This window comes from Struthio camelus, chromosome 29 (genome assembly GCF_040807025.1).
Source record: "Struthio camelus isolate bStrCam1 chromosome 29, bStrCam1.hap1, whole genome shotgun sequence".
Lineage (NCBI taxonomy): Eukaryota > Metazoa > Chordata > Aves > Struthioniformes > Struthionidae > Struthio > Struthio camelus.
The window spans coordinates 5,884,299-5,896,622 of NC_090970.1; the positions used below are offsets into that span (position 1 = coordinate 5,884,299).

The 12,324-nt window shown below is 50.1% G+C and overlaps 2 protein-coding genes across 4 annotated transcripts; both read left to right on the plus strand.

Annotated features, from left to right (window-relative positions):
- The first annotated feature begins 1,269 nt into the window (after positions 1 to 1,269).
- Positions 1,270 to 10,933, plus strand: LOC104141845 (leukotriene B4 receptor 1). 3 transcript variants are annotated; one of them, XM_068921800.1, is made up of 4 exons: positions 1,402 to 1,893; positions 2,121 to 2,698; positions 4,245 to 4,342; positions 7,321 to 10,933. In XM_068921800.1, the coding sequence occupies exons 1-4, from the start codon at positions 1,882 to 1,884 to the stop codon at positions 7,413 to 7,415; spliced, it is 783 nt and encodes a 260-aa protein (XP_068777901.1). In that variant the 5' UTR covers positions 1,402 to 1,881; the 3' UTR covers positions 7,416 to 10,933. The 3 variants fall into 3 exon arrangements, with proteins under 3 accessions (XP_068777900.1, XP_068777901.1, XP_068777899.1); XM_068921799.1 differs by lacking the exons at positions 1,402 to 1,893; positions 7,321 to 10,933 and adding an exon at positions 1,270 to 1,385 and having other exon boundaries at positions 2,121 to 4,382; XM_068921798.1 differs by lacking the exon at positions 7,321 to 10,933 and having other exon boundaries at positions 2,121 to 4,382.
- On the plus strand, positions 10,518 to 12,061 carry LOC104141840 (ribonuclease CL2). Its single transcript, XM_068921793.1, has 2 exons — positions 10,518 to 10,652; positions 11,633 to 12,061. The coding sequence occupies exons 1-2, from the start codon at positions 10,518 to 10,520 to the stop codon at positions 12,059 to 12,061; spliced, it is 564 nt and encodes a 187-aa protein (XP_068777894.1).
- The last annotated feature ends 263 nt before the right edge of the window (positions 12,062 to 12,324 follow it).

A 12,324-nucleotide genomic window follows, 5' to 3' on the forward strand; every position in this document is an offset into this window, starting at 1 on the left:
ATCCACCCATCGTTCCGTTCATCCAACCACTCACCTATACATCCATTCTTCCACCCAAACAGCAATCCAACCACCCACCCATACATTAATTCATCAGTCCACCAGAGTCCATCTAACCAACCATCCATCCACATAGACATCCATCCATCCACCCATCTCCTCCTCTCCTCCAGAATTTGCCCTAGACAACTCGCTCCCACCCAACTATCCCCATCACACTTCGACCTGTCCTTCACAAATCATCTGTCCCATTATCCCTCTTTCCCCTTCTCTCCACCCTTGTGGGCTACCTCCTTTGCTTCTCCTCATTCTCTCCAAATCTGGAATCCTTCAGTCTCCCCATCTAGTCTCAGTGCCTGCCAGACTTCCCACTCCTCCCAAGTGACCACCCAGACCCTCCCAGGGGCCTCCAGTCCATCTTAATCGCTCCTTCAGCCCTCCTAGGTCCTTCTCCAAACCCTTCCAGTTACCCATACACACCTTTCAGTGGTCCCCACTCCCCTTCAGTTCTCCCTCACACCCTCCCTGTATTTTCAGTCCTTTCCAGTTCTTTCCACCCCACTCCACAGTCCCTCATCGTGGCCTGTCAGAGACTCATGTCTCCCCTCCCAGGGTCCCCTCTAATTGACAGGGTGCCCTCTGTACCCTCTCTCCCTGGCAGCAGCTGTAAGCACTGAGTGTCACTTCCCTCCTGCACAGCCCAAGTAGGAAACCATTGTACAAGAGGAAAGAGGCAGGAATACTTCATCAGAGAGGAGACCTAGGGCTGGAGGGAGTGCCCAGTGAGGTGCAGGTTTGAAGAATACTTTGTCCCCAGCCACAGTGGCCATCCAGTGTACCCTGTGTAGTGTGACCCTTAGGCCACACTGCCCTGTCCCAACACAGTGGCTCTGTCCATAAAGGAAGTGGTCTTTTGCAGACATCTGTGGGAGTGGATGATAACACACATGGCCTTGTCTCATGGACATCCTTAGACCCCCTAAACCCGTTATGTGTTGCTCAAAGCATCCTTTTTTTCATCACCACCCCCTCCCACAATTGCCTGGAAAAGCCCTGTCATTTCCAGTGACAAAGTCACTGTGGTCGGCCAGAGCAGTGCGGCCTTAGCTGTTATATTAGAGTAATTCACTGCAGGGCTGCTGTGGCTGGAGATGTCAATGTCTTTCATCTCTGCCCCTTGCTGGGCACTCTCTCCAGCCCTGGGTCTCCTCCCTTGTGAAGTATTGCCACCTCCTTCCTCTTGCTCAGTGGTTTCCTGCTGGGGCCACACAGGGGGAAAGTGAAACCCAGCGGTTACAGTCAGGGTCAGAGAGAGAAGGGCTGGGGGTGCCCCATCCAGGAGAGCGTGCCCTGGGAGAGGAGACGTGAATCCCCGGCGTGCCAGGGTGAGGAACCTTTGGGTTGGAGTGGAGGCAACTGGGAAGGGACCGCAAATACTAGGAGGGTGTGTGGTGGAGCTGGGAAAGAGTGCAGGACACTGGCAGGTGGTGAGGAGAACTGAGGTGTCTGGAGGAGGAACTGAAAGAGCCAGAGAAGGCACTGGGAGGGGCTGGAGAGCACTGGGAGGGTCCAGGTGGTCACCTAGGAGATATAAGTAAGTAACTGGGAAGTATGGAGACCCTGGGAGTGGGTGCAGGGACTAGGGTATCATAGGGCACTGGGAGATGACCAACTGGGCAAAGAAATGAAGGGAACGAGAGGAGAGGAGTGAAGGAGGAAGAGTCCCCACAGGCTGTAGAGCGAGAGAAGGAGGGATAATAGAATAGATGAATATGGAGAGGCTGTTTGAGTGGGAAGAAGAGATGTGGGAAGGAGGCTGTATAGAGGAGAGAGTGTATATATGGTGAGGAGGGCAAATGGTATAGGAGAAGAGACAAGTGTATGGATGGATTGGTGAGTAGATGGATGGATGGCTGAGTAGATGGATGGGTGGATGGATTCATGTTTCAGTGGAAGGATGGGCAGAGGGATTGGTAAATGGGTGGTTACATGGGTGAGTGGGTGGATCAATGGGTATGTGAGTGGGTGGATAGATGGATGGATAGATGGATGGTTGGGTGTTTGTTTAAGTTTGTTCATACAGATTCTGTGTAAGCCCTCTTTTTCCTCCCCCTCCACAGCCCCAGCTACCTGCTCTGATGACCCTCCCCTCCTTCTCCAATACAACGGCTGCCCCCATCCCTGGTGCCACAGTGGGACTGGTGCTGCTGTCACTGGCCTTTGCACTGGGCCTCCCAGGCAATGCCTTCGTCCTGTGGAGCTCCACAGCGCTGACACGCCGACATAGTGTTCCAGCATTGCTGGTGACCCATCTCGCTCTGGCTGATGTGGCTACCCTGCTTACTGCCCCTGTCTACCTCCGCTTCCTCAGCACTGGGCGCTGGGAGCTGGGCCTCGCAGCCTGCCAGGGCTGCCACTACATTTGCGCTGTTGCCATGTATGCCAGCGTGTTCCTAATTGTCCTCATGAGCCTCCACCGCTGCCTGGCTGTCTCCCGGCCCACACTGGCCCTGGCAGGCCACTCCACTCGGGCAGCCCATGGTGCTGTGGCTGCTGCATGGGTCATGGCCTTCCTCCTTGCTGTGCCCACCATTACTTTCCGGAAGGTGTCCGGTGAGGCACCGAGGGAGCAGTGTCAGCGGGCACACCACAGCACAAGCTGGCTGGTCTTCCACAACCTCCTGGAGACAGTGGCAGGGTGGGTACTGCCCATGGCCACCATCGCTGCTGGCTATGGAGTCCTGCTCTGGCGGCTCCGGCACACCAGATTCCGGAGGAAGGGCCGGACTCAGCGTCTGGTGGTGCTGGTGGTGGTTGCCTTTGCTGCTGCCTGGGGACCATACCATGCTGTCAACCTACTGGAGGTGGCCGGTGAGCTCCGTGGCACACAGGGCTTGTGTGGAGCTGCTGCAGTTGCCCGGCCCCCTCTCACAGCCCTAGCCTTCCTCAGCAGCGCAGTCAACCCCCTCCTCTATACCTGTGCTGGCCGGGGGCTGCTTCGCACTGCTGGTGCCACCTTCATGGCCCGGCTCTTCGAGGGAACAGCTTCAGAGACTGGCAGTAGACGTACAGGCACAGGGAGGGCCACACGACGCATGGGTGAGCCCCGGACAGAGGCAGAGGGAGAGCTCGGCAAGGAGGGTGACACAGCAGCAAGCAGCAATGCAGAGTGACTGGGGAAGGCTCAGCACATGTGCAGATGGACGAGCGGCATGAGATGGCCTGGAATGCATGCATGTGGACAGTGCTGCCACCCACCAACACAAACAACCACCCACGCTCCCATCTACTGATCCATCCATCCACCCATACACTCACCCGACTAGCTCTTCATCCATCCATCCACACATCTACCCATCCATTCATCAACCCATCTGTCTGTCCACCCACACATCCATGCACCTATCCACCCATCCACACATCCATCCAGTCCTGTCCCTCCTTACCCCTTTGCCATGTACCTGATGACAGTGGGAGGAATGGATGCCCCCCATTCTCACACTGCTCTGCTGGAACTCAATTGCACCAATGGCACCTGGTGCTGCACAGCCAGAGCCACCATAAGCAGGGTGGGAGGGGCAGAGGGCATGGGGACTTTACTCCATTAAAGGCAACCCTGGGGTGCCAAGGGGCTGCTGGTGTCTGTGGGATGGGTGGAATGGATAAATGGGTGGGTGGAGGGATAGAAGCATGGGTGGATGGATGGATGGTGGATGTCATTATGAGTGGATGTGTGGATGAATGGGTGTTTGCATGGATGGATGAATTTTCATGCATGCATGTATGTAGGTATGGATGTATAGATAGGTAGATGGATGAATGTGTGAGTGGGTGGATGGATGGATGGGTGTACAGGAGATGATCTCTCCCTTGCCAAGCCAACTTGGTTGAAGTGGTATGCTGAAAGCCCAATGGCAGATTAAGGTGGTAGGCAGACAAATTGCTGTTTGAAGCTGCATACATAAATTTTCAGGTGTCTGAGAGTGGCCATAATACAAAGCCATGTGCATGTGCGTCATCCCCTCCCACAGGTACCTGGCAAAGCCTATTTCCTCGGGGGAAGGAGTCATCATGTTGGGCCAGGGCAGCATGGCCTAATGGTTAGATATCAAAGGGTTATCTTCAGGGCCGCTGTGACTTGGGACACAAACGTTCTTCATACCTGCCTGCCACTCAGCACTCCCTCCAGCCCTGAGTCCTTTCTCTGCTGAAGTGTTCCACCTCCTTCCCCTTGTTTCCTACAGGGGCCATGCAAGGAGGGAAGTGACACTGAGTGGATACAGCTACAGCTGGAGAGAGAAGGGTGCACCAAAGGAGATATGTGAATCCCTCACATGCCAGGGTGAGGGACCATGGGTTGCGGCAGAGGTGGCTGGAAGATACTGGAAATCCTGGGAAGGTGTGGGGAAGTGGGACCTGGGAGGGAATAGGCACACTAGGATGAGGTGGAGTAACTGAGAGAGTCTGGAGAGGGAACTGGGAAGGATGGAAGAGGCACTCAGAAGGGACAGAGGGCAATGGAAGTAGTGGGAGTGGGAGTAGTAACCCTAGGGCTAGGACTAGAGCTAGGGCTACTATTAGCTAGGGCTACCATCTGTTCCTCAGGTGTTTTTGGATTAACTTTTTCAGCAGGATAGTCTACATTTTTTCACAGCTTGAAGTTCTTCCACTTTAATATTCGTTCCTCCCCCCCCCCCCCCCGGCTTTTTGTTACTCCTTTAGCACTTCCTTCTCTTTCTGCATTTCCTTCTTGAGAGTAGCCCATCTCATCTCCATCAGCTATAGCTTGCACTTCAAAAATTCAGCATTCTATTGGTGGAGGTTTTCGTAGCCAGCTGAACTGAGGGGCTTTTTACTTCCCATTCATCTCTTGCATTTACTAATTTTAAAATTTAAAAATTAAGTTTAATAAAATTGAAAATGGAAAATTTACTGCCATTTATTTTCCCTTTACCACTCCCTTTTTACTAATTCTTTCAATTCTATGACCTCTGAGTCAGATTTGGAGATGTTTTTATCCCCAAAACACTCCCACCAATAGTTGACATCCAGGCTCACAAACACGATCAAAAGTCCTAGGGGAATTTCAGTGGGGTGGCTGCAAGAAGAGACCCAAGCCACTCGGGGATATATAATCTACACTTTATTCACAAGGCAGGATGGGGATAGCAGGTGAACATGTCAGGATGTGTCCTGGCCCCTAAACACAATGGTTCCCCTTCAGTTTTCACATGATGTTAGACACTTGTGAATGTGTTCCCTGCAACAGGCTATTTTCTTAACTATTGCTTTCTATATTAGACTGTCAGCATCATCTACCAGTTACCTTACTAATCACATAGGCCAATCTCATTGAGTTTCTCCACATCCAAGGCCAATTAGTGGTGGGCAATGGGGTTTCTATCACTCTCTTGTCTTGCGCCACAAATATGTTTTAAAAAGCATGACGCTACCAAAGGTTGCATAGCAAAGCTTGTCTAAATGCATCTTTCTTTCTTTTCTAATCTTCTAATCTTTCCAAGTCTAATCTTTCTTTTCCAGTTTGGACCAGATTAATCTCAGTTTGAGTTGAACAGAAGTTTTCAAGGTCTCATTTGTTTGGTCAGTGCTTTTGGGTAGGCTTCACCCTGAGATGCTACCTTTGTCAGCAAAGTGAATTCCAAAAGTTCTTCTAAGTTTGTTTCTTCTGGGGATCTTACACAATAGCGCCGCTGTGAACCTGACCTTTGAGGCAGGTTCATCTGCAGCTTTGCCCATAACAGAACACTACCTCCCAAAGTCTCAGAAGAAGCCATGAGCGCAAAGGTCCTGCTGAGCTCTTCAGGGATTGACTTTGTGCTGGCCAGGATGATTCTCATGGCTTTCTAGCACTCTCACAGAGCATTTTTAAAGGCCTCTCTCGTCTGCTCGTTTCTTAGGTTGAGTTTAAGGTGTCGCAACGCCGGAGAGAACAGGCAGTATTTTCCTGAAGTGCACAGAGTTTCTCTGGCAGAAATGTCTTTCACAGCTCCCCTGAGCTCCATTCAAACTCGATCTGTCCTGTGATTCTATCCTTTTTAAAAGCAAAACAGAAATACCTGTTCTTTCTTGTAGCTTGCTTTCCTAGAAAGTGCAAAAAAGGAAGACTAGCAATGCTGCATGGAGAAAGTAGAATGGGACAATGGGACTTCAGCAAAGGAGTTTCTCATGCTGTGACTGAAGAAGGTCAGAATACTGACTTTCATACTATCTGTTCTGGATGTAATCTTCCTCGTCCTGCTCATACTCACCTCTAATGTGTGCATCACAGCTGTCATCCTGAAGAGCCCATCTGGAATAGGAGTAAGAAGGCCTTCTCCACCTGCTCCTCTCACCTCACTTTCATCACCCTCACCATTGTCTAAACACTACCCAGAACAGTCCATCTGAGACAGCTCAAAAAAGTGTTTTCCTTTTTCTATACCATCCTCATACCCTTGGTCTACAGCCAGCGGAACAGGGAGGTCAGGGAGGCAAAGAGGAAAGCACTCAGGAAAGCCCTGATCGACATCCAGGGTTCACAGTATTTGCAGTCACTTGGATCAAAATTACTTCTTTTTCTCCTTTGAATTGACAACAAGAACATGGGAAATAATTTGTACCTGCTGGGTTGACCTGTAGAAGTGGGTGGCATTGGGAGTGTTAGTGCCATATCAAGAAGAGAGAGGGAAAATATCCTTTCACTTGTTTCATATGACTTGTTTCAAAGAGAAGGGAGAATGTGTCTCTGGTTTGCTTGTTCTTTTGAAATATGTGAAATATTTCATATGTGAATATTCATATGTGAATATTTCATATTTCATATGAAATATATGTGAATATCTTCCTTTATGAAGGAAGAACTGAAAATGTCAGAACTTTCTTTTCTACATAGACAGAATAAAGGTATCTTGGTTGAAAGTGAGCTTCCTCCAGGAACAAATGTGTTAGTGTTTTTCTAGGAGTGAATTCCTCAAAGAGCAGGCACTGCCTTAGTTGGACATACCTGTCCAGGGCAGAAGTCTGTGTATCAGCCCCTAAACCATGTTACCCTTTTATTCTTTGGAGTTCTGTGGCTCAACACAGGTGCCCAGATGCATGCCATTCCCTCCTATGATTCAGCATGATCTCAGGGATCCCATACATCTGTTTTGACTTAGCAGATGGGGCAAGGGCTTAGTGAAGAGGTCTACCGGAATCTGGGGTACAAATGGGGCAGTATGGACATGTGTGGGCATCTGAAAGGGCCATTGGGGCCCATATGTGGCATCAGCATTCACAACTGCAGGCAGGGACTCCAGTGCCAACTCATCTGCAATTCAGGCTATCCTACAGTGGATATTAATGCAGAACACATGCAGTGTGCCATCAGAGCACCTTGTTCATCAGAGCAGGCCTCTCCGTGGCCTTTCCAGTGAGCCTCAGCGATCAGAACAAGCAGACAAGGCTCTTCGGATGGCTTTCCACCTTGAGAAAGATGAACCATCCCTAAAGCCCAACTCCTGCACCTGCCTCAAGCCCTCCTCTGACCTGGCTTTCATCATTTGGGATGGCCATTGAGGATATCTGCCTGTCTATTGTGGGGACATCTGCTGGAGCTTGGATTGTCAGCTGAGGCTCCCTTTCCATCCCACAGTGGCTCCCTTTTCACCCTTACCACCCACTCAGCCAGATGTTCCCAGGAAAGCTGGTGGAGCTGTCCTGATTGACTCCAGAGGACTTTGTGTTCTATTTTGTTCTCACTGCCATGAGATGTGCTCATGCAAATGAGAATTCAAAAAACAACAAATAAAATGGTTGAAGGAGAAATATTTCCAGTGTGGTCTTTAGCACCCAGGAGACCCATAACAGGGCTGAAAATGTTGAAGTCCCTATCTTATTTAAAGGGAAACTCATTCCCTGGAAACTCATGGTCATTATAATAGTGTGACCAAAAAGATCAAGAAAACCAACAAAAAAAATTACACAATTCCCCATATCCCCCAGTAAAATGAAATGAAAAAACAGACTGAAGGTATTCTTGTCCTTTTTTCCGTCCTTCCCACCAGAGGATGGGAAGTTCTACAAACTCTGTGAAATTGTATAGTCATTTCACTAATCTTAAGCTAAAAGGGAAAAAAAAGGCTGAAGACAAATCTGATGTTGTTATCTGAAGTGCGAAATTTGATTCATAAAGCCATTTTACTTCATAAAGCCATCCTTAATTAGGTGAGAGGAGCTGTACTGTGGGTATTGACCCTGGCTCTATTTCACCTTCTTTGACCATCTGACTGATACCGACAGGCTCTTCAGCCCCTTCTGCACTGACCACTCCTAGGGTTTTAGCATTTAAGTCATCTGTGACTTACAAGTGTGTAACCTTGTGTTAGACTGCTGAGAAACAACTAAATTGTGAGAAAGAACTATGAGAAGCCTCGTGCAAAGCCTCTACCCATGACCCTCTGCACACTGCAGTGGGTGGCCAGCTCATGACAGTTATTGGTACCTTGCCTGTGCATGCATAGCTTTCTCACCTGTTTCAGTTCCACTGACACTGCCATGAACTGAGCCTGTACATTTAACTTATGCCCCATTCCTGCCCGGTGGCCCTCTGGGGAGAATCTCCCCTACTGCAAGAACACCAGATTGCTGATGTCACCACCTTAAATATTCATGCCAGAACCCTACTACAAGTAATATAGTCTGGCAGACCCTCCTCCCACAGGAACCCTTTGATCCAGCTGGGTGTGTTCACTGAGAAAAGGGGAACTGGAAGTGGAAGGATTTGGCAATCTTTACTTGGCTGAGACAAGGGTTGTGACAGCTGGGTGCTTCCCTCTGCATATCTACATTAATCTAACTCAGCAGTGGGATTATTACAGATTACTGGGCAAGCAGCTGAGTTCAGCTGTAACCACTTGGGAATTCCTTCTGTTAGCCACTGGCCATTGCTGGGTCCTGCTCCACTACTATCTATGCAAACACAGATTCATCGCCCCTCTTCCCGTGGGTACCTTTTGTACTCTGTGCTTCATTGTTCATCCTGACTGATCTTGGCTCTCCAACAGCCATGCGCACGTTATCAGTGGCTGTAATGGTGGCTGTAGGTAGGGAGGAAGGGACCCTTGAGGAGCCACTCTGAGCTCACACTCCATGGAGATATCTTCATTCTCTCTGTCCGTAGGAAAACCTGCGAAAGTGTCTCCCAGCTCGCTGTTGCTAGGAAACATAACTCAGTTCACAGAGTTTAAACCAAATCAAGAACAAAGTGATATATTCATATATTAGTGACATGTAAATAGCTGACAATAGTGAACTATACATTCAGGATTAATATCAGCAATAGATCAAATAAACCAGTGCTAGACACTTAAAAGATGTCAATATACACCTAAAAATTTCTAAAATCCCTTCTATATCTAATCCCCAAAGGCTCTCATTTCCTCTGCACAGAGTTACATGCACATGCTTACACTCCTTAACTCCTTTCATCTATACCATCATGTGCAATTAAGGCCATGGAGGCATTATGACACATAGTGCCACATAGGAGGAAGCTGCATTAATTCCAGAGCAGCTGGGTCATCTGTGGTGGAAGAAATGTAACTTTATGCAGCAATGAAATGCAAAAGGACTCCTGAGCTGGTCACAGAGGGGATCAGAAATATAAATTCATGTGTTAAAAACCTTTCACTATTTGATTTTTGATCATTTTAGGGGAATAAACAATCTATTGTTAAAATCCTCTTCATCACACTGCCGTTCTTCCATAAGGTATTTTAGGCCATCTTACCCTAAAGACTGTAAGACCAACTGTGGCTGAGTGGAAGTGCTTCAACTGATTCCAGGTGAAGTATGTGGTCCCTTTCCAACAGTATTTCTGCTATGTGAGAGAACCTAGGCATCTGAGTTTGAGATCAGGGAAGTGGAAGGTAGTCTTGATGCCTAGGTTCTCTGGGAAATCAGGGACATGTTTCAGAGGGTGAAAAGATCCAGACAGGGCACAATTAGTAGTACTAGTGGGTAGACTGGTAAATACTTGAATGGGTTTATGGATGAACGGATGGGTGGCTGGACATGCAGTTGCATGTATTAGTTGTTGGGTGCATGCATGAGTTAATGGATGGATGAATGGATGGCTGGATGGGTTGGTGGGTAGATGGATCAGTGGATGGATGTAGTAGCTGTTTGATGGATTGGTGAATGCATGGACAGGTTTGTGAATGAATGGATGGACTGGCTGGCAGGTGGGTTGGTTGATGAACGGACTGGCTGATGAATGCACTGGCTGGAGGATGGGTGTGTGGGCAGCTGGATGGATGAGTTGATGGATGGATAGATGAGTTGGTGGATAGGTGGATGGGTGATTGGATGGGTGGTAGTAGGGATGAGCTGGTGGATGGATGAGTTAGCTGATGGATAAAGGAATAGGTGGATTAGTAGATAGAGGAACAGTCCCCTCCCCACACATGGAAGGTTATAGGGGTACCTCAAGAGAGGAGTGAATAAGATGGTAACTGGAAAATTGATCGGTCAGAGGGATGGACAGAGAGTACAAGGAGCTCTACAGTGGTTGGGAAGTGGAGGGCATGTGTGCTGTCACCCCTATCCCCTCCACCAAATCCCAAGCTATCAATACACAGAAATGCCTGTTTCTCCTAGGAACGATTCACCAGGTACGGATGGTGACACCTACCAGAGCAACTGAGCTTAACTCCAGGGCAGCAGGGGCAGAGATGTCACAGTTTCCCCCTCCTTAAGCCCCCAGATGCTGCCTCTCACCCAGTTCCTCTTCCAACTGTGGTTTTGCTGACTCTTACATAAGTATTTCCTGTTCAGTTGCACAAAAGGGAAGTCACACCCAGTGGTTAGAACCATTGCCAGAGGGAGTGAGGCAGAGAGAGACCCTGCAGAGCAGAGGAGACCTGGTCCTTGCAAAGACCCCAGGAGAGTAGACGTGAGTCCTAGGTGTGCAGGGGACAAGGCACTTGAGGCTGGGGGAAGGAAGGGTTCTTGCGGGAAGGGGGAGGACAGTGGCGTAATGGAAGGATGTGCAGGGGCAACTGGGAGGGTTGCAGAGACACTATGAAGGGTTGGAGAAATGACTGAAAGAAAGTAGGGGGGCAGGGGAAGAGCCACATGCTCTGAGCTTCCCCCAATGCTGCCCTGACCCCACATTCTGCGAGCTTGCCCAGCAGTGCCCTGACCACCTATGGGGTTTAAGGAAAGCCCAAGGGGAGCTCCTCCCTCCTTCCTCCTAATTCATTACAATTAGAACTGGGCGGTTAAGGGAGACCTCACGACTGGGGGTCATGAGGGATGTGGGTTTACTTGGGTGTGTGGAGTGGATCAGGGTGTCTGGCACCTAGTTCCCCTTGGGGGTGGGGGGCAGTGGGGTGGGGGGCAGTGGGGTGGACTAGGGCACCCGCTTGCCTTGGTTGCCTGAAGGGCAAGGGCATGTGTGAGGTGGAGCAGGGGAATCCTGCATGCCTGGGTCACCTAGGGGCAGTGGGGTGCTGCAGGAGGAGCTTGGACATATGGTGCCCTGGGGAGTGGTCAAGTGTGTGGGGTGCAGAAGGGTCCCCGGGATACCTGGGTCCTCTGGGAAGCAGTAGAGTGTCTGGAATCTGGGAGCCCCTTACCACTCTGTTCCCAGGTCGCCATGGCCATGAGGTCTCTATGGTTGATGCTGGCTGTAGCCCTGGCCCTGCTGGTGGCTGTGGGTGCTCAGGAGACCCGCTACCAGAAGTTCTTGAGGCAGCACGTGGACTATCCCATGACATCAGGGCTTGCGGGAGCTCGTTATTGCAATGTCCTGCTGATGCGACGTGCAGTTAATGGCCCCGGCAGACCTTGCAAGCCCATCAACACTTTTGTGCATGCACCAGCTCGGCAGCTGCTGACCATCTGTACCCACCAGCCTGATGGGCTCCGTGTCAGTGCAGGGATCCTGCCTATCACAGCCTGTCGCCTGGTCGGGGGGAATGTACGCCCACCTTGCAGCTATCGTGCCTATCAGCTCAACCAGCGGGTCCAGGTGGCCTGTCAATATGGGCAACCTGTGCACCTGGATCGCACCTTCTAGCCAGGCATGGTTAGGGAAGGCCTGATCCCCTTGGATGTCCCTTACCCCCATGGGTGCCTCTTACCCCCTTGGCCTGCCACAAACCCCCCTGTGCTAACCTATTCCTGTGGGCCACGCTTGATCTCCTCGCATTTATCAAAGAAGGTGACCAAAACCCCTGATTTTCTCAGTGCCCCTGGGCTCACCCTAATCTCTTGGCAGTCCCTTAGGCTGCCACTAATTTCCCTAGGTCACTCCTAGCACCTGCAGGCTAACCCTAACCC

Excerpts from the sequence above, each read along its gene's own strand:
- LOC104141840 (XM_068921793.1), top strand. The coding sequence starts at position 10,518 with ATGGACAGAGAGTACAAGGAGCTCTACAGTGGTTGGGAAGTGGAGGGC. Across the intron at positions 10,653-11,632 it reads TCCTAGGAACGATTCACCAG|GTCGCCATGGCCATGAGGTC; the intron begins GTACGGATGGTG and ends CTCTGTTCCCAG.